General features: G+C 38.5%; 1 protein-coding gene across 1 annotated transcript; it reads right to left on the bottom strand.

Moving 5' to 3' along the window:
• Positions 1–848: 848 nt before the first annotated feature.
• LOC129100346 (ankyrin repeat domain-containing protein SOWAHB) lies at positions 849–20,704 on the bottom strand. The gene is made up of 12 exons (XM_054609952.1): positions 20,412–20,704; positions 17,006–17,067; positions 16,151–16,357; positions 15,304–15,426; positions 11,146–11,202; positions 10,628–10,729; positions 9,122–9,133; positions 7,786–7,788; positions 5,509–5,601; positions 3,825–3,897; positions 3,345–3,440; positions 849–2,809 (listed from the first exon to the last, which is right to left on the bottom strand). Exons 1-12 carry the CDS (start codon positions 20,542–20,544, stop codon positions 2,637–2,639), a joined length of 1,134 nt encoding a protein of 377 aa, XP_054465927.1. The 5' UTR covers positions 20,545–20,704; the 3' UTR covers positions 849–2,636.
• Positions 20,705–21,057: the final 353 nt, after the last annotated feature.

Genomic DNA, 21,057 nt, shown 5'->3' with positions numbered 1-21,057 from the left:
CAAGGCCTCAAAGCATCGGATTAGAGTTAATGTGCCCTCCCTGGGTTATAATCTCTTCAGAGGGGGACTTTGTTTGAGGGGCTTGAGGGCAGTAAGATAAGTATCTATTACAGAAACTCCCTCTTATCCCCCAAACATCCTCGCTTCGAAAAAGAAGCACAAAAACACTTGCCTCTGTTCCCCTCTGTGTCGTCTGATATCCAAGACCCAGAAGCAAGTGCTGCCCTTTTCAGCTAATCAGGAATTAAGGTCTAAAGCCGTATGGAGAGTTAGCAGGCCCCATATTTACTCCATCTGTAGCCCACAAAGTCAGGTGGTTAAAGTAAGATCAAAGGCGGCTTAAAAAACTAGGGTTATTGTATTAAAAGAAAGAGGGGGGGGGGAAGCATTATCACAAGTTGTTCTTCTTCTCTGCTTCGTATAAGGAGAAACTGTGTGTGAGCAGCCAGTCCGGAGATAGGAGTTTGATGTAGTAGAGACACAATGACTTTCAACTGTGTTCAAAGTGAATAATGCAGCAGATAAAACAGTGTGAATGAGGAATAAAGCACAGTTATGCAGTTTGATATAAAATACAGTTTAATACCAAAATACCTTCATTATATAAATACTGTGCAAAAGATGTAATGGAGGCAATTTTCTTGTAGTTTAGATAATACAATTATCTTGAAAGCACATGACTCACTTTTACAAACGGCACTGAATTATAAAAAAACATAGTTACAATGAACTCTTTTACAACAGATGGAAATGATTTCTGAAGCGATGCAAAAGCCCTTTTCAACTTTAATAGTGCAAATTTCTTTTGAAAAAGTTAAGATAGCACTTTTTTTAAGAAATTAAAGAAATTAAGAAATTAAAACTCCAGTCAGTTTTAAACATCTTGAATCATGACAAAAAATGGGAAGAACAGATGATCTGCAACATGACTGTTATAGCCTGATACAAACCAGCTGGGACATAACAGACTTTTAGAGTCTATACCGACTGTGGCAGACAAAACTCTAACTTAGTCAAAACACTGAACTGTATCAATAGTGAAAAAAGAAAAAATGTCCTTATGTTACTCTGAAATGTCTCTTGGGTCAGATTAACACTTATGGATTTGTATGTAGCCCATTAATTACAAACTGCAAACACTTTACTGTCTTTACATTTTGCAAAGCGTAGTGTTACTTTAAACACTAATTTGCTTCCTTCCAAGAAGCCACTGTCCCGATTACAGTCTGTGTAAAATTTACCTTGTAACTAAATCTAGCTTGAAATAGCTAATTAATTGCAACAAACATGTAACATTTTATTAATGGGCATGCCTATATGTAGATTTATCCATTTTTCTGTTTCCTTAATGTTATTGTCTCATAAATATTTGAGCAGGGTTTATTGCTAGTGCATTCATTCATGGAGAAATACAACTTTGCTGCCATGCAGTGCTGCATTCACAAACTACTAGGAACAAAAAAAACAATAAGCACAAAAACACAAACCTGGTGAAAACAAATAAAAAAAGTGTTCAAATGCATCACAAATTCAGCTGTTGGAGTTGAACAATCAACAAGATTTCATTGTCATAAGGGACTTTACAAAAATGATTAGGGAGGTGGGTCAGAAAAGGGGGAGGGTTGTTTTTTTTCTTCTTATTGCTTGAGGGAGGCCATTCTGACTTTTTGGGGGGGAGCACACGGGAGGATCTTTTCCTCACCACAGATTTATATTTAATTTTTTTACTTTCCCTTTCAGATAATTGTATTTTTTCGGCAAAAACGATTAAATGCAAAAATAATGAAAATGATTCCATTAAGTGGTAAGGGTACACTATCTTAAATTCTTTATGCTTTGTCTTTGTTATTTATTAATGGTAAATTTAGTTCTTAAGAGGTTTTATTTTCAGTAAATCCAAATAAAATTTTGAGATTTGTGCTGGTAAAATCCCTTTGTTTACAGAGTAATTGTGAATTTATAATTATTAATTCAATACAAATGTAACATTTTCACTATATATTGTCTCTGCAAATTGAGTCAGATGCCATATTGACATGAATCTAAATTAACAACTGAGTAAAAAAGAAATCTGTCAAACAACTTGTGGTATGTAAAGGAAAATGTTCTGCAAGTACAAATTATTTGTAATAGGCCAAGACAAGCTTATTTTAATCATTTGGTCTGCGAAATCTTTGCAGTCCAATTGTCTACTTGTTGTCTTTAACGCAAACAAAAGAAGATGACAAGCTTAAAGAATCTATGTGGCCTGAGCTCATTAGAAAAAGTAAGGCATAAGTAACATTCATTAAAATGTAAACCCTTCAAGAAATACTTTTATGGTAAGCATAAATATTGCTAGCACGAGTATAAGCAAAGCATCATCTGCAACACCTTCTTTTCAATGTTAAAGCATCGGAGTTCAGTAAGCTGGGATGAGCTGTTCACATGTAATCGTGTCTTTTAAGTTTCAATATAAACAGTTTAAGTGTAAGTGTTATATGTGTACATAACAAATACACACATATAACACTTCCATTGTATATACACGTAGGTTATCATCATGTGTAATTATACATGCATGTAAGGTTTAAGTGGATGTGTGAGTGTAGGAAACCTAGCAGAGACAGAAATCGTCCCCGCTGTCGTTTTTTTACTCAGCGGGAGAATTTTCTGGGTCTGAATGGAGGAACGGCGAGCTGATGTGACGCCGTCCTCTCCTCCTCTATCGGAGCCAGCTCCTCTGCCGAGCCCCACTTTTTCTTGGAGTGAAACAACGATGCCAACTTTCTGTTCCTGTTCCGTTCTCTGGCCTGAGTGACTTGAAACTCTGAGATTCCGAGAAACAAAAGAAAAAAATGATTAGGGAAAGCTTGTGATTACCATAAACTAAACTTAAGAGATATAACTTTCAAACAGGACAGAAAGACAAACTTTAAAGTTGTACTGATCTTCTCGTCTAACTTTTGCAGAGAAAGGGGGTAAGCACATTTTCCAAACTGATCAACTTTTTCTTTGTTTTACAAATGCTTTCAAATTTAAATTTAGTACTTCAGTCTGAAGAAAGACAAAACAGTTCAAAGACTTTATTTAACTCTTAACATTTCATACAGTGCCTAACTTGTCATGTGAAATGTGATCCAATGACTAATTGTCTAAACAAAATGCTGCAGTACTGTCCTTTTTACAATACTTGTAGTAAACTTTATATCTGTCACCTTTACAAGGTGCTTCAGGGAATGCCCAAACATAGAGCAATATAGCAACATGTAAAAATAACAACATAATACATAAGAACATATTTATAGAAACTTAACACTTTAAAAATAAATTGTAATTCAACAGCAAAAGTAGGAGTCACTCACGCAGGTCGCAGTCTTCCTCTGGACCCTCTGGTTCTTTGATGTTCAGATAATGGCAGGCAAAGTGGCCGCTGTAGTCCCTTAAGTTTTCTTTGGCCCCTGATGAGAAAAAAAAATGTAAATCTCTGAAAGCTGAGACTATAGTCTTGGAAGGCAGCAGGTAGCTACTTCACTGACACCTTACACCGAAAGCTTTAAGAGACAATTCATGATCTAAAGTTAAACAAAACTACCTAATGTCACTCTTAAACTGATTGATTGCATTGTTTTGTAAAATCATGTAATTTACATTAGTAACTTTATTTACTAGTTAAAATTCTTATATTTTGGTCAGTTGAGATACACAAAATAGGGAATTTTTAATACATAACTGAAATTCTTCAATTATGTATTGGATCTGTATTACTAAAGTACTGATGGGCCAGTTACAGTTATTGTGCATTAATGGCAGTACTGTATACGTGAAATGAAAGCAGTTTTTACCATATGTCACAATGAGCAGGTCTAGAATATGCCGATGACCATGTAACGCTGCGATGTGTAAAGGTGTGTATCCCTGCAAAACAAGAGTAGAACAAATTAAAACATGCATCAAGACAATTTAAAAAACTTAAATGATGAACTTCATAATTATTCTTATTTTAGGGACAGTGGTGATGCCACGTTGCATGCAAACACACCCTCTAAAGTCTCTTCATTGACACATTAAAGAAGGCAGCTTAAATTAATTGACATTTTTACTTTATGTTGACTTCAGGAGTATGAGTGTGGCAAAGTGTTGGAAGGGTTAAGTACCTACCCCCTAGAGTTTCCCAGGCCCAAACACAGCCAATGAAAACAATGTGGAAAAAAATATACAAATTAGCAAAGGTTATGGAAACATAAGATAATGATAAAAACATAATTGCTTGGTAATTTGCTGAAAATTGCATAGTTCTAGCGTTGTGCATGCTGGCATACAGACCCACTGTTTTGGGAAACAATTAACATGACATGACATGATTTATTAGCGGAGTACTCCCGCAGCCCGACAACACGAGCTGCTGTGATACATTTGCACAGCTGGATCATTTAGCAGCATTACATCACAGAGGGGCACAGAAGAAGAAACCAGCAGCCATGTCGGTGTTCTTTTGTTTCAAGTTCAAATCAAACAACATACTGTACATACCCATCACTTCCTGATAAAAACCTGGATACTCACATGCTGCAAGAAAAAAAGAATACCATGAATAAATCAGTCATGTTGCACGGAAAAGCAAACTGCATTGTGGCATTTATTAAAATGGTACTCAACTAATATGACATCTAGTTTATGATTTAACATTGTGTAAATATTTTATTAAAGCACCAATGGTAAACCATACAAGATCGTCGCAATATCGATATCGAGGTGTTTGGTTGAAATAATATGATGTTTGATTTTCTCCATATCGCCCAGCCCTATTACTTAGATATATTGTAGGGACTCAACTTTCTTTTCTTTCCTTTCCCCATAACGTAAATTATTACATTTTAGGGTGAAGACTTGGTTTAAGGTAAGGGTAAATTTAGGTTAGGTTAAGTCGCCAGGAAGTAAATATAAGTCAATGTAAAGTCCTCCAAAGTGATGGAAACACCACTCTGTGTGTGTAGGTGTGGTGCTGCCGGAGCCGACTTCTCTTAGAATGTGGAAAGTTCACATCAGAAACACTCTAAATTTCATTTCGGAAAGACATATGAAAGATAATCCCAGTGAGAGATTGAATCAAGACCCGGACTGTATGAAAGATGCTGTTGAGTTGCATCATGGGAAATGTAGGAGACAGCGTTTTGGAGCTTGACCTATGTTAAGAACTAAGAGTAAGGATATCTTGCATTTTGTTAGAAGGATTTTGACAGTTTTTCTCCGTCTTACTAATTTATTTATGTGTTCTAAATAGTCATAGTGTTCCATTTACTGTCTATAAATGAAACACTTCCTTTCATCTAACTCTGCAAAACCAAAAAAGTGTATTTGCCTTTTAAAGACAGAACATTTGACCTTGTTTGCCAACTTTATTAAAGTGTACATTTTGGTCACAGGTAATAAAAGGACTTCTGGTTGCAATACAATTCAAATATTTCACCAATGTCCGATAGTAAAAAATATAATCATTGTATAATAAAAATGAAATAATAAAAATGCACTCACTGATTTGGTGTTGACATCAGCACCCGCATTAGCCACCAGAGCGGCCATGTCCTGGTTGCCATGTTTGGCAGCCCAGTGCAGAGCTGTCTGTGTGTAATAAGGAAAGAAGAGTCATTCATAAAATAGACTTCTTCTGTACTATTGTCAGACATGGTAAATGCTGAAGCATTATCACAAGTTGTCTAAGCTGAGCGGGGCAGCTTCTTATTGGCCGTGTGAGGGCAGAAAGCCAGCTGCGCACAGAGGGGAGTGGACGGATGGAGGGATGGTGAGGAGGGATGGAGAGATGGTTTCCTGCCATCTAACAGAGCCTAATTACAAAACAACACAGCACTGTGCCCACAGTTGGGGGGGGGCCCAGCCGCCTGTCACTGGGGGGAAGATTGATGATGTTAGTGTGACCTGCAGAGTGGAGACCCACCCAGACATCAGCGCACTACTGTCAGCACACGTCAAGGAGGAAAACATGGGCCCCCACGACACGACACCCACATGTCCACATTCAAAGATGTGAAAATAATAGACATATGTATGTACAACACACACCGAAAACACATGTGCAAACCACATCCACCTGTCGGACCAGAACTGTGATCTCCACAGTTTTTCCTACACTCTTTAAGCTGCGTAATTATGGGCTATCAACAGGTGAAAGCGGAGCGTAGGTGCAGATGTTGGCTAAGTAGCCACATCTACCCCTTCTGAGTCTGACCCTTAACACAGTGAATCAAACAGTAACCATCACAATTACACATTAACTGTGGATAGATGAAAACCTTATAACCTCAAACTTTTTTAAACGATGTCTTTACTTCTGTCAATTGGACGAGATGAAAACTACTTTTGTTAGCTACTGAAATTACTGACAAACAGTTGGAACAACTTAATATCAACAAGTAAATATACATAACATTTTTTTCTTTTTTTTTTTACATTTGTTAACAAAATCACACCTTGTTCAAATAATGTCCTGAATGAAAAATAGACTTCAGCGCTGCCACTTCTACAATATGAAATGTGCTGGTAAGCACTACTAACAATCATAACTTTATTAGCAAAGCTGTTTGATTCCACAGCGTGCTGAAACAATACCTCTTGAGTGTATTTGGACACACATAATTCATGGTTAGCCTTGGTCTTTGCCTCTCATGCATTATCATTATCTGAGTCGCAGAGCTAAGGATCCGTTAAACAAAAAACTTTGATAAACACAAACTCTTTAAACAAAACTGACAGATTTTCTCAAGCCGTTTCAAGAATCCTCAGTCTTCAAACACTAAAATTATGATTTTAACCCGTTGTGTCTCTTCCACCTAATTCAAACAAAGGTAACATCTGGAAATGACATATGTCCTTGATTTAATTTATTCAATATACCAAAATGCAAAGTTTTTACTGGAGTTACATTTTGTCTTTATCGTTGTATTTTCTAACAAAATAATGGGCTTATATTTTTCATAAATTGTAAAAAAAGTAATTTCCGGCTACTTGGATTCAGAAATATAGTTGCAGGCTAAGAAACTGGGTAAATTTGTTTTTTTTTTTCGGACAGAATATCTTTTTCATCCCAGGGTGAGAAAGGTCTTTGAGGATTCTGGAAATCCCTTCAGAACAGCTGTAAGTGTTAAACGACTTCGTCAGGCATGTATTTAGCAGAGAAACAGATCTTTAGCTCTGTGATTTTTAATGTGATAATAATACACGAGAGGCACAAACTGTGGCGAGCAGTCTGCTTGAAGCGATGCTGCTAATTGTGCTAATCGTAGCACAACAAGCCTGTCCAACAGCAGGAAAGAGAAAAATGTCTGCTTGTGGCCACTGAGGGAGCGATAGGTAGCTGCATCTCTGAGTGTGGGGCGTCTGGGAGACAGATTGTGATAGATGCTGTCTGGCCCGAGTATCTCCATCTCTTTTGTCTGTCCCCTGTCATATCTAAAGACAGATTGGCCAAAGGGCTGTTTGACAGGCGGCTCGGCGGGTCTCCCAGTGGGCAGGAGTGATGGACGAGGCCAAACAGGATGCAGCATCTTCCTTTCCTGCGCCTCTCAATTCGGTTCCTACCCACTGGGGTGGCCAACCCTCCACCCCTCCACCCCCACCCCCCAACCTGTCCAATCACTCAGGGACATCCCCGTCCCCGCCACGCGCTCCCCAGTGAGGGAAGTGGTGGCCAAAAAGGGACTCCCATCAACAGGCGACACAATGGCCAGGGTGCCTGACACTTGATGTGGAGGAAGGCAGAGAGGAGTGATGGGCTAATGATGTACTTACAAACTGTGTGGCAGAGGAAGTCCGTCACAGCAGGAACGGAGGTCAACGTCACGAGGAGAGCAGGAAGAGAAAAAGAGCGTTAGACTTAGGAGTGACACGTGTTTGGCTTCGCTGAAATCTAAGGTGTTCCGACCTGCAACTTCAGGTTTTCTACGAGATCATCTGATCCCAACAAACATTTGGTCAGAACAGGAAACACTTAAGTCCTCCCAGGATGAAGAGTAATCTCTTCAGTCCTGGTCAAACATGTGATAAATAATTAAAGCCTGGTATTTGGTAACACTTACCACAACTTCTGTTGAGCAAAGTGAGGACATGACAAAATTCAGATCAAATATAGTAGCTCCTGGTTTTAAAGAAGGTTCTTATGAGTATTGTGATTCTGGGTATCTCTGTGCGTTATCTTCGTAAAGGCATCCACCTCCGCAGAACAGGGAAAGGCTGAGGGCTAAAGGGAACATCAAAGAGGCCTGAGGGGGATTTAGCACCTTCCCAGGGACACAACCAGCATTGTTCTACAATTAATCCCAGCCTGCTCTATTACTTTCAGATTATCTTTAAGTGGGTGAAGTCTTTGTGGGGCATTAAGACTCTCCTTAATCCCCCCCCACACACACACACACATCTCCCTACACTTCAATGGCTGCAGTGCTATCTTGTCCGGGTGTGGATGGCAGCGGCTTAGGGCTACTCTTAGAAGGTGGTCTGCCATGGTCACAGGACAGTGTGAGAACTGTGACACAGGGAGGGACAACAAACATGAGCTCAAATCTCTTAAGCGCACAGGGAGACAAATAAAAGGATTTGGGTTGTCAGGGGGGCACAGGAGCTAAAAAGCTATCTTTCATAATCCTTTTGATAGTGGACCTTTGAAATGCATGATCTGGATGTTTTAACACAGGGTTCTCAGAATACTATTAAGGGGGAAAAGTCTCGGCAGAGTGAGCTTGTGAAAGTTACGCAAGCAAAACACAGCAAGTCCGACAGTGAGTGTCGTTGTGCATTCTGAACTACGCACTCACAGATGAAAGATCAAGAAACGCAGAGATAATAATACGGTCAGTTTGAATGCAAGTTGCAAATGAACGTCCATTCCAACAGGCTATATTAGGTGTTCAGAGTTATTACTCTATAATTAAAACTTACCCCCTGAGAAGGATGGTTGTCGTCACAGTGTCGAGAGCCAAAGTGGGTCAAAGTGAAAAAAAAAAGCTTTTTGTCAGACAGAAATCATGTAATAGTAGAGTAGTTTAATAACTACATCTACACCACAACATGCAACATGTTATATTCAGTCTGTAGCAGTTTTTATCAAAGTATAATATCAAATACTCACTGAGGTAAAGTCCTGGTTTGAGAGCCCCCGAACAAAAAAGACGGAAAAAGCAGAAATTAGTGAAACGATGTATCCAACAAAATACAACAGTTTGAGTTTTTATTGAAAATAGCTTTGCCAATTAATTATATCAGTTTTGATAACATTGCAGCCACCAAAGGGACTGATGAGATCTGGGAACAGACTGACAACGCGATAACAAAGTCCAACAGGCAAGAAACTATTGAACCAAAGCAACTAAATTACTTAAAAGTCCCTGTTGCAAATTCCTTTTTGATTTAAGATTAGGAAAATAAACTGCAGACAAATAAAAAACAAGTGCACACAAAACACATTTTCACAAATTAAGAAACATTAACAATGTACTGTTGCATGACACTGATTTTTAAATGGATAAAAGGAGACAAAAAGCTCCTCCCCCCACAGTAGCAATGATCTGAGTGTTTGACAGTTATATATTTCTACTTTAGACTGTGATAGTCCTGAAACAATTCGCAAACAATGTTCTTATTTCTCTCATTTACCCCTTTGTCCTCTCGTTGCTGCTCCCTCTCTCATTCATTGGATAGCTTTCCCATTCACATTATCTGGATCTGTCTTGCTCTTTTTCTTTTCAACTAATTGTGAAGCCAATAACATAAACTTTAGTTTTTTTATGTCAATAAACATCATGCGACATGTCATAGTGTTACAAGAGGGACCTAGTATTTCTATATTTTGTGAATGAAGATGTACTCAAGTTGTAAAAGTTGACAAATAAGCAGTGCTCAGCTCCCCAATAGTTATTGGATCATTAGAAAGCATTCTCCCCTAGTGTTGGGATTTTTTGGGTACTTGAAGAGGAAGTATGGGAACTAAATTTAGTCCCTGATTCCTCTGCTTTGAAATGCAGGTTAAGTTCCTGATTTCTCAAAAAGTTAGTTGTCCTTTGGTCCTTCTCCAGAAATGGCCTTTGTTTGTTCACAAGCCAACAGCTTTGCTGGATTATCTGGATCACTTTGGAGGTTTGAAAGTGAACACACCTGACATGTCAGGATAAATCACTTGTTGCACCAGAAACAGAGGCAAGGGCCACATCATGGACAGGCTGTGTGTTTTACAATGTTGCATTGGATATATGGATTTCAGTAGGAATTAATTACAAAAAAAATATTTTTTGTGCTGTTTGAAGAGGGAACAACTCTATGCTTTATCACAACAAAATAATCAAAATCTTTGTGAGAACTGAATAGGGATGAAAAAGCAAGGAATGATGCATTTATTAGACCAGCTCGCTCTCCGTAGCTCGCTTAAGAACATTCAAGAACAGTTGACATATAAGAGACGAACATCATTTTTATGTTTGTCCTCGTTGTTTTGTTCTAATTAAGTTTGGCTAGCCTTAGTCTTAGGTTTAAAGCTGCCTGACCATTTGATTGCCGTGTTTCTTGCCACGTCAGACTTTGTGGTAGCGATTTTGCCACGTACAGAAAAAAAAAATCCCTCGTTCATTTAGGGTGCCGTTACCTTCTTGTTTGCCAGCGAGGGGTCCTGTCTGAGCAGATGAGAGAGGTTAGGGACTCGAGCACCTGCAGCGGAGTAGATCCACTCCTTCTCTATAGGATCCAGCTATCACAGGGAGGGGAGGGAGAGCTCAGATGTGCACACACCACACACACACACACACACACACACACACACACACACACACACACACACACACACACACACACACACACACACACACACACACACACACACACAGACACAGACACACACACCCTACTGTCCACATCCTGTTGTGTGCTCTTTTGATAGTGCTGAAGCTACAAACCTCTAATCCATTTCCTACAAATGACTGAGTCACAGCCAACTGACACATAGTGGGAGACACCCATGATCACACTGCACATGATTCAGCAGTTTATGCTTTTACTTCTGTTATTGGTTTAAAGGGAAACCAGTAGACCTTTTCAAGACCAAACCCTTATCCTAATAATAATAATAATAAAAAAAACCTAGAAAGAGGAAGGAAAATGACTCACAGCGACAGCAGCGGAGCCCATACTGCCCGTAGACTCCTCGTCTTGCTCGGACTCAGACTGAAAGACACGAAAAACACACGACTATTACTAAGCTGTGACAAAAACGTAACTGTGCTGTATCAGTCATAATAGTCACACAGCAAGATCCAGCATCACAGGGTACACACAGACACAATCACACACACAAACACACACATACATCCATTTTCACGCACCGGTCACACTGCTGTGATGTTTCCCAGCTGACGAGACGTGACCGAAGGGTGTCAGACAGACAGAGAGGTAATGAGGCAGCGAGACAAAGGTGCCGGTTTCACACATAAGGGGTAATGAATAACAATCCAATTAACAATTAACCAAAAAACAACACACCTACGATCAGGCCATGTGTTTTTGACGCCATTTTTGTCTCAGTGGAAAAAACAAAAAAAATGAACACAACCATCGAGCAGTGTATAAAAGTGTCACTTTGGCTGATTTATGTGAGAGGGGAGAGTTTTTTTTCTTTTTCCTCGACTTGATGGTAAATTGTTCTCAGATCATACAGAGACATGATGTTAAAACACTCGGCCCTTTCAAGTCTCTAGAACAAACTGCCACATGTCAGTGTAGTGAACATGAAAAGTGGAGGGATTGTATTTTTCCAGCCTTTTCCACTCTGGCATGTCCTCTTTTTTCCCTCTTGGTGGAGACCATTAACAACTGAAGGGAAAGACTGAGAGATTACTAAAGATAAAATTCTCTTTTTTTTCATAAATTGTAGTTTTCGCATTGATGCATCTGTTGATTTTTTTCAATTATTCGTCAGGTCTTTGAATTATCAGAAAATGCACATCACAATTTTCCATAGCTCATAGGGATCTCTACAAGGTTTTTGTTAGACCAACAGTCCAAAACTCATAGATATTGAATTTACAATAACATACAACAGAGAAACTAGAATCAACAAATGTTTGGCACTTTTTCTTGACATATAAATTAAACCATTAATAATTATTCTTAGTTGACTAATCGCTACAGCCCTGGTTGTTTTCTCTTGGACATTGTGAAGCCTGTGGAGTAGTATTGATTGTAGTATAGTTGTACTAAAACAACCAAAACTAATTTGAAGAGGGTTTTCAAAGTGCAGGGGGTCGTCAACTGACCACTAGAAGGTCACTAATGAAATTTCCTACAGGGGATTCACAACACAACACATATAATTAGGTCAAATTAATGTTGTATGGTAAAAAAAAGGTCTGCAGCCTCTCTAGCAGTTTTGTGAGAATATACCGAGCTAAACATCCGCATGCTAACGATGTTAAAATACAAATGTTTAGCAGGTGATGTTCACCATCTTAGTTTTAGTGTGTAAGCTTTTTAATATTTGCGCTTCCGATGTAAATGTAGTCAGTTTTACAAGAATTTGGTCAGAATCTTGGAGCAATTAGTATATAAAATTGACCTGATGGTATTTAAAGGTTTAGGAATGTGTGTATGAAACCTCACGGTAATCCATTGAAAAATGTTGTCAAGACATTTCACTCAAAACCATGAATGTGAACCTGCTTGTGGCACTAGAGGAAAAGTCAGGGAGTCCCCACAGTCAGGTCGGATTCTTTCTCTGGGGATCAGTCTTGGCCTAAGTGGCGGACCACCAACCGTCTACTTTGACTACATTACTGTAGTCAAAGTGACAATAACCAAATGAATTAATCTGAAATGCTAATCTCCCACAGGCTGAAAGGAAAGTTTTGTCCTTCCTTAGCAGGGAACTCTAGCTGTATCTTGAATTCATGTCAGTTACATTGGATCCCCATGGTAACAGGTTCAGCAGCAACTTGATCTACCATGTGTACCTTTCTGTCTGTCTTTTTTTCACACTGTGTTTTGAAATCGAACAGCTTCAACATCTTTTTTTCTTCTACATGAATCCAAAATTAAACATTTGATAAGGACCACTAAAGTGTTTCAGACATGTTTCAGTCCAAAAAATCTACCTCTGTTCTCTATCTGGAGGACGAATTACATTATGAAATTGAAACAACCATTTAAAAACGACCTTAAATATCTTTAAAATGTATGCACTGCAATTTATTTGTACATATGTCCCTATACAGATATGTTGGGGCTCTTATTTTAATCCACTGTAATTCAAACTGACCACAGCTGCTCTTGAACAACCATATTAAGAAGTAATACAAGGATAGGAGCGATTGGTCTCCTCCTTTTTTAAACTAAACTTTAAAGGTACCAGAGTTTATCTGCCGCAATGAGTCATCATGCATTGATATTATAAATAAGAGCAAAGCCTGCAGCCTCAGGTGGTGTGATTTAAGAATAGTGTGCAACCAGCCAGGTATCTTCTCAATGTGGACCAACTGTCACCACACTGGGTGTCCTAAATACAAAGTTCAATGGTGTGACTAATGCCTTAAGCAAACTCACTTAATCTGATTGCTGGTGCTATATTAACACACTTCAACATATTTCATCTGTCGATTGTGCAGGCCATCAAGGAGAGCCACATATCTGTCTCTGGGATGAATCTCAATCTCTTTAATGGATACAAATGATTATTATCTTTCTAATGAGTTTCAACATGTTGCTGCTTAACATAATAACAGAGAGCTTAATTTAAATGCAGATTGTCCCCTGTTGGGTCCTCCTCCCACTCAAATTCAACACATACTGCAGGAGGTTTCAAATCCAGGTAATTTACTTAGCACCTCCTGGTGGGTAACAGAGGAACCACTACAGTGACCTAGAAGTCAGTGTTGCCCTCAGTGACCCTATGGAATTATATTCTGTACTGAATTTTGCAAGTTGTGCCTTTCCTCTGAACATGTACAGTAAAATGTAATAAAACAAGATTTACATATTTTAATCGAATTGTTTTTGAGAATGAGAATATTAATAATTAAGACTTTAAATCAAAAAGGTGCAAACTAATAAGCGTATACTACAAAATTATTATTTCCAGACCTATAAAGGTTTGAATTAAAAGAAGAAATGATAATTGTGTTAATGGTTAAGTAAATGGTTTCAGTAACATTACAAACAAAGCTACATAAAGCAATTTAGGCCGAAAGATCTGAGGCCTACATTTCAAAAGCAAGCACTGATAACATACTGTGTCAGGCCTTTTCACCACCTAGTCTCTGTTTTGACTGAGATTTGTGATTATTTTTCCATATGTTATTTGTTAATCCACTTCCAACGTTGTATTGTATCATCATTTATGTAAATGTTAATTTCAATATTAGTTAAGAGGCATCAGTATGTCCAACATATATCCTAACTGATGTTATAAATACTGTTTCCCAGCTTTGTAGATGCTGTCTGGAATAAAACTCCCAACAAAAACAGTGCAGCAGTGATTACCAAATAAGGTCGTTTGTACCCCTTTTAATCCCAGTCAGATACCCTCAAGTACTCCTTCAAACAACACTCGTCATGTTCCAAATGTGTTCTTCTGAATGGATTTTGAAGTGGATGTTACTTAACACTATTTACTTTATAAAACTGGACTTTGTTACAATATTTTTTTATTCAAGACATCCGAGATTTGTCTCTCTTTTTTCAAAAGGTTTGGTCACATTTGTGTTAAAATGACTATCACTTGGAGTGGCAGATGCTGGAAATTTAAACCATATATCCATTAATTTTAATTGTCTATGTTGACTTCTCTGCTCTCTTCATTTTCTCAATTGTAGCATATGTTATTCGGGGAGGTATGTCCTGGTTAGTCGTCCTATCTTTGCAGATAGTTTATTGGTTATTGTTTTAATGAATACGTATACTTCAGCCTCACAGTAGTTTGCAATCCTGTTTGTGTGTGGATAGATTTCTTTCACCAAATAACCAAAGACCTGCTGTCTTCAGATCTGTACTGTTCTACGACGGCTAGGATTACTATAACCAAAGTGACTTTTGAGACAAAGGCAAAATTATGATTAAGTTCTCGGGATTGATTTATCGTCTCAGCGTAGCATCATATTTCTGCCTACTATGCAGCCTTGTTTGGTCAGAAAATATGTGATGTAGCTTGAGAAATGAAAACTAGCATGCCAACCTACAATCACAAGCACTATAAGTGGTAGTACTCAGAATTAAGTGTGCAGATGTTCAAGCAAGTGCCGACAAGTAGAACTGCCTCTAAATCAGCCATATTGTCACCTTTGACCCCGAATCTTTGTCCAGCTCATCGTCCCTGTTGCTTTGTGCCGGAGGTTCCTGGGTTGGGATTGCAGGAAGTTGCATCAGAGCGTGCTGCGTGAGGGCCGTTCCTCTCTGCTGGTCCTGCAGAAGTATCGACATTATGTGCTATAAACTCAAACATTTAGTTGTGGCAAGTGCTGGCTGAGGTTACCATACAGCGTTAGCACTTTGTTTGCTCCTATTCCTCCTTGCAACATCTGGGTGTGGATAAATAATGTTTATTTGAGTGCCTGTTTGAGCAAATAATGTGCAGGGAACATTAAACCAGCAGCATAAACTACATTTAATCTTTCAAATCTATGATTAAATGCTCAAGTTTACTGCAGGAACAATATGTAAAAGTACTTTCAGAGGATTATTGTGCATTAAACTGGCACATAGTGTTTATTTTTTTTATTTTATTTTAACAGTAAAGTGCTTCCATGCATTAGTTTCAAACAGCTCTGCCTTTTATGTAAAGACATAAGCCTTTTGACCTTCCCTTTGTTCTTATAGTGGCTAACTTAGATTTTCCTCAGTAACAGAGCATTTTTCTGTTCCACAGTACTTCTCTGTGTAAACCGTCATTAAATACCAACACATAGTATAGAGAAAAGGGAGAGGACACTAACAAAGATGGCCCTGTTGAGAAATAAATGTGTCATTCACATACAGAGTAAACACTGTGTGCTGGGGTGATAGCAGACTCAGCAATTTGTATTTTAGCAGCCAGAGTTGTTGCATAATCATACCAGCTTGTCCCACAGTTTTAGTTTCTACGAATAGAATACAAAAGAATAGAAAAGCAAGCAGAATTTAAATTCACCTCTGCAGCACTGTCAGGCTCTCCGCATGACATCGGCTCATCCTGTTGAGAAGAAGTCGAGGCCTCCGTCGCGTCCCATTGTACAGTGGCCGGAGCTCTGCCTGGGTTCGAATGTCTCTGTCCGTCCCCGTCCGTCCACTGATGTTTGCTATCTCGTTCATGCAGCATTTGCCTATATTTCTTCTTTAGGACCAGATACTTCTCACCCTGTGACAAACAGAGTCAGTTAGCACAATATGCCTTTGAAAAGAAGAAAAAAAAAAAAAAAGCGATGTTGGTAATGGTGTGTTTTTGATGTGTTTCTTGTAGGTAGATTCTGTGGAGCAATGTTTGGATATTGGTAGATTCTGTTATTTATAATGAAAGTGAAGGTACAGATGGGATTTAAAAAAAAAATTGTAGGTAATTGAACTCTTTTGGTGGAAAGACATATCAAACACAACATATTTTTTTTATAAATAAAGAGACTGCTGTATGTCTTATCTCTAATGCCCTTGTAAATCAATTTAATCAGGGACCAGATCAAAAGTCAGGTTATTTACTAGTTCTGGTCGTCAGTGGAACAAACTGTTAACTGATTTCGTCAATATGTGAAAATGCGTCATAAAAATAGTTTCGAGGAAAATGAAAACTGCAGCTGCAGTCCCTTGGGGGAAACTAGTGGGTACAAACAGTTCTGTAAAAACCAAACAGAGATTGGACAACTCCTCGTTAAGTATTAATAGTTAAGATGGAACTTTGAATAGCAGTGATCCACTTGCCTGTAAATGCCACAGTGTTGACATATCAATACACATTTCAATGGTAGCAACGTTTTTTCCACATAAGGTAAAAATATTTTTATAGTTTACTCACATTCTCTGACTTCACCACAGCGATTCGGTCAATGATCAGCTTGAATTCCTCTCTGTATTTAGCTGCAGGGGAAAATATTTGTTGTGAGAGGAAACTGAGAAATTACACAAACTCAGCTCAGCTCGGACAAAAATAGACAGGAATAAAAAAAACCAATTAAATATATTTTGATTTACTATAAAACTAAGTATTTTTAGAAACAGCTAGAATGTAATGGTGTCTGTTTACAAAAGACGTGTGGTCGGTGAACTAAAGTCTGCAGGATGAGTTGCTGATTGGTGTAAAAGTAATGAAAAAGAAGGTTTGCTCCACTATACGTCTGGCTGACCAAGCTAGATGCAGCTCACATTACAAAGAAACAGTTGCTTCAATGAAACACTGCAAGCCGAGCTAGAGAGGAAAGAGGTCTCCTCCAAACACAACACAGTGCATCCCCAAAGGCAAAAAAACAGAGTCACTTTAGACTTCAGGTAAATATTTCCTGTGGGAAATAAACAAATTAGAGCTGACAAGCTGATAGACATCATCTTTCTTTGTTTACAACAGTGAGCAGACTGTGACAAAGAGCTGACTGTGCTGATTATCAAGCAGCCATGTCGGCTACACAATCGAGGAATTTTTCAGGCGTAGGTATTCCATTCATGCATAGGTGTACATGGGCATGCAGCTGAGGGACAATTGAAATGTTTCCTTTTCCTGATGTGGACGGAAAGCACTTTTGGTGTGAGATAGATGCACAGCTCCACTCAACAACAACAGGAAATCCAAAGGAAGCAGCCACTTACATCTGTCTCAACAAAAGAATTCCTTGCTCACCAAAGTGAGTAACATAGTACATGCCAGTTATTTATTAGCCAAAGGTCTGCACAAACAAGCACCTCACACACACACACACACACACACACACACACACACACACACACACACACACACACACACACACACACACACGTGTGTGAACGCACCCCCTCCCAACACTGCTACATTCCCACCATGCCCCAGTTTTTCCGATCTGATGAAAAAGCAAACCCCATTAGAGGTCTACATCCAGTCATGCATGTGGACTTAATTATGATTAAAGCACTATTTTCACAATTACGACATCGACATCTGCAACCAGCATGCTACGACAGAGAAATTCAAATGTCTGGGAAGCACTTTTGTAATTGGACAGACATGTCAGATGGCAGAGTATCAAGGCAGCTCTCTAAACCTCTGTCAACAACTGCAGTGCTGAAATAGCATCTGGACAGTAGTCGCAACAGCAATGCAAGGTCACTTTGGATAATCATTTAGGGAGGTTGAAATATGTTTGTATGTCAGGCAGTGCCAAAGGTAAAAGTACAGTTGAGAATCATCACAAGCTCATTATTTGTCTTCTGGGCCAAAGCTATTTGACATCTGTCAGTGATGTGTGCTTTGTCTTTTAACGGTTGCAATAGAACATGTGTCTATTTTAGTTTAAAAAAGCTTATCTAATGCAAGCTTAAACAACAGTCCTGCAGTTTGAATAAATGACACAAATAAAGTTGAATTCATAAGCAGTAAAATACAATACAGCCTGGCTTAGTCTAGCGTGACCAACAGCTTCTGGTGGCTAACGTAAGCTAATATTTACACACTTTAGATACTTTTTCAGTCAAGTAATTAAAAATCTGTTTGCCTCACTGTGTTGAAGTAACTGGGATCATTATTTTATGTATAAGGCAACATCAGGCTTGACTATTGCTTTCCTAATTTAAGAAAACACAATTATACGAATAAGTAGATTGATATAAATTGACTAATTGTAAATATAATTAAAAGAGTAAATAGTGCATCAGCAACTTGGTAAAAGATCTTCAAAGTTAACTAGAATTACTATATAATTGTAGACCTTTCGATGCAGCTACCAATTGGCCAAAGCCCAAACAGGAAATAAAACTTCAGTAGAAAATGTATATAGTATGTATACATAGAATTAAATTGAATAGATCCGTTGTCACGATACACGATCCAGCTATTTAAGTCGGTACCTGCCCGCTATCAAATATCAGTTTCGGTGCATCCTTAGTACAATGTGTTTACTTTATGTTTTACTTTTATGATAAATCCTTAAATGGTTATCTGTGACATTTCAAAATGTACTCGGACAGGAACACAAGTGGAGTTATGTTAGCAAACTGGCTCAATTACACAGCAATATGTATCTAAAGTTTTATAACATTAGCATTGCAAATTAAGATAATTATTGTTTCAACTGATTATTCTCTCTGTTTGATCCACAGTCCAAACCCCCCAAATCAACTGTACTGTTAAAACATAAAAAAGCATCAAATTATTGTATTTGAGAACCTGTAACCAATAAAATCAGGCACTGTTTGTCTTAAAAAGTAAACAGTAAATCAACTAACAAAACAGCTGCCAATTGATGGTCTGTCCATTTACTTATTGATTAATTGACTATTCATTGCAGCTCTTAGTGAAGTGATTGGACATATCAGCTTTATTTGCTAAATATGTGCACACATAAAAGGAATTTGTTTCTGTTTAAGTCAAATTAGAGCAACGACAAGGACAACAAATGCAAAGTTAAGTCTGTAACTGCAAAACTCCTGAGTCCATTAGCTGAGCAATGCAGCATTGTATTGCTTTTTTAATTCAACTCTGAATTTGCAAGAAGGAACATTGTGTTATTACTAAAAAGTCAAATAGTGAAGCAATGACGTGGGGCAGCCAGGATTTATTACAGGGCTGTATTAGAGCCAGGTGTAAACACGCAATGTTAAAAAAACACAAGTATTAAGAGGAATTTTGGTGTTTAGCAATGATTCAGAACTGTTGCATAAGCATCTGTACAGTATGTGGGTGGAGGGGAACCACACAGCAAATGTAGAATAACTGAGCTAATCTCTACAGTCATGTAAAAAAAAAAAGTGAATGTATGCCTCATTTTGCTGAGGGACCACAGCTGTGTCAGAAAGAGCCACTGGGCCTTCATGTGACACTCTGCATGGTGGCCTTTGGTGATGGGTCGGATCAGGATCAGGTCCTGTGTTCAGTTTACCAGGCAGCTAAAACTGGCCAGGGGGAGGAAATGACACAATTCCTGCTGAAACTGTAGATGTTTGCAGGGGCTTTTAATGCAAACCAGATGTCTGCTTTACAACAGAGGAACAATGAAAGGACATATACAAAAAAAAAAACCGTATGTGAACGCAGACTGAACGTTGCGTTTAAGTACATGTATCCTACTAGTCCAAATAAGAGAGGGAGGGTGAATTCATATTCGTGCCATGTTACAGTACCGAGTAGTTACTGATGCCGCTCGACTGAAACCACATTTCCCCCCCCCCCCCCCCCAGTTTTTATTTATGGTTAATATTTCCATCTACCTGAATCCACGAGGCAACGACTCGCTACTTACCACGCAATTGCAAGTCACTGTGGCCAATAAAGGGCTTAAATTTCTTCAGTATATCTGCATTTTTGACTCTGCCTGAGCTGCCTCCGGTGGAGTAGAAATAATCCAGCAGCGACTCTTCACTCACATCACCCATCTCTGCTCAGTGTTCATAAAGCGTCTCTGCAGCGACCCTGGTTGCGTTTCTGATGAAAGGCTTGTTTTTTTTTTATTCTCTTGAAAGGCTACTTTGTAACACAGCCCATGTTGCAGTCCTCTTGGCTAATTTGTTGTAGTAACCTTCCATATCTAAACTTCACTCCACCCAGACGAACTGCCCGCTGCTGCGCCTCCTTCTGTTAACCCTTTAAAGACCCCAGCATCTTATTTTTTACACTTAAACGTCAGTGTTAGGATGTAACGTCGAGCTGCTATGATAAAGAATGTATATCTAAGAGCGTGTGCGCGTTGTACTCATTATTGAAAGTGATCGTGAACGTCTCATTTTCTTGTAGTTCTTAAAAAGAGCAATTTCATGGTAGAAAATACCTATTTATATAGTTTTCTACTCAAAATGTATTCATTGGGGGAGCAAGTGCTCAAATATTTTACTTTCACTAAGTAAAAGTACTAATACCAAAGTAAAATACTATTAACACGGTGTAGAAAT

The sequence above is a fragment of the Anoplopoma fimbria genome, chromosome 12 (assembly GCF_027596085.1).
Source record: "Anoplopoma fimbria isolate UVic2021 breed Golden Eagle Sablefish chromosome 12, Afim_UVic_2022, whole genome shotgun sequence".
NCBI classification, from domain to species: domain Eukaryota; kingdom Metazoa; phylum Chordata; class Actinopteri; order Perciformes; family Anoplopomatidae; genus Anoplopoma; species Anoplopoma fimbria.
The sequence above is the reverse complement of the archived record's forward strand: the minus strand, read 5'-3'. Positions and strand labels throughout refer to the sequence as shown.

What these genes read in the sequence shown, in the direction of transcription:
- LOC129100346 (XM_054609952.1), bottom strand. Translation starts at nt 20,544, where the DNA reads ATGGGTGATGTGAGTGAAGAGTCGCTGCTGGATTATTTCTACTCCACC. An exon ending in TGGGCTCCGCTGCTGTCGCT is followed by an intron (nt 10,730 to 11,145) that starts GTGAGTCATTTT and finishes TCCCTGTGATAG; the next exon opens with CTGGATCCTATAGAGAAGGA. An exon ending in AGAGGAAGACTGCGACCTGC is followed by an intron (nt 2,810 to 3,344) that starts GTGAGTGACTCC and finishes TCGGAATCTCAG; the next exon opens with AGTTTCAAGTCACTCAGGCC.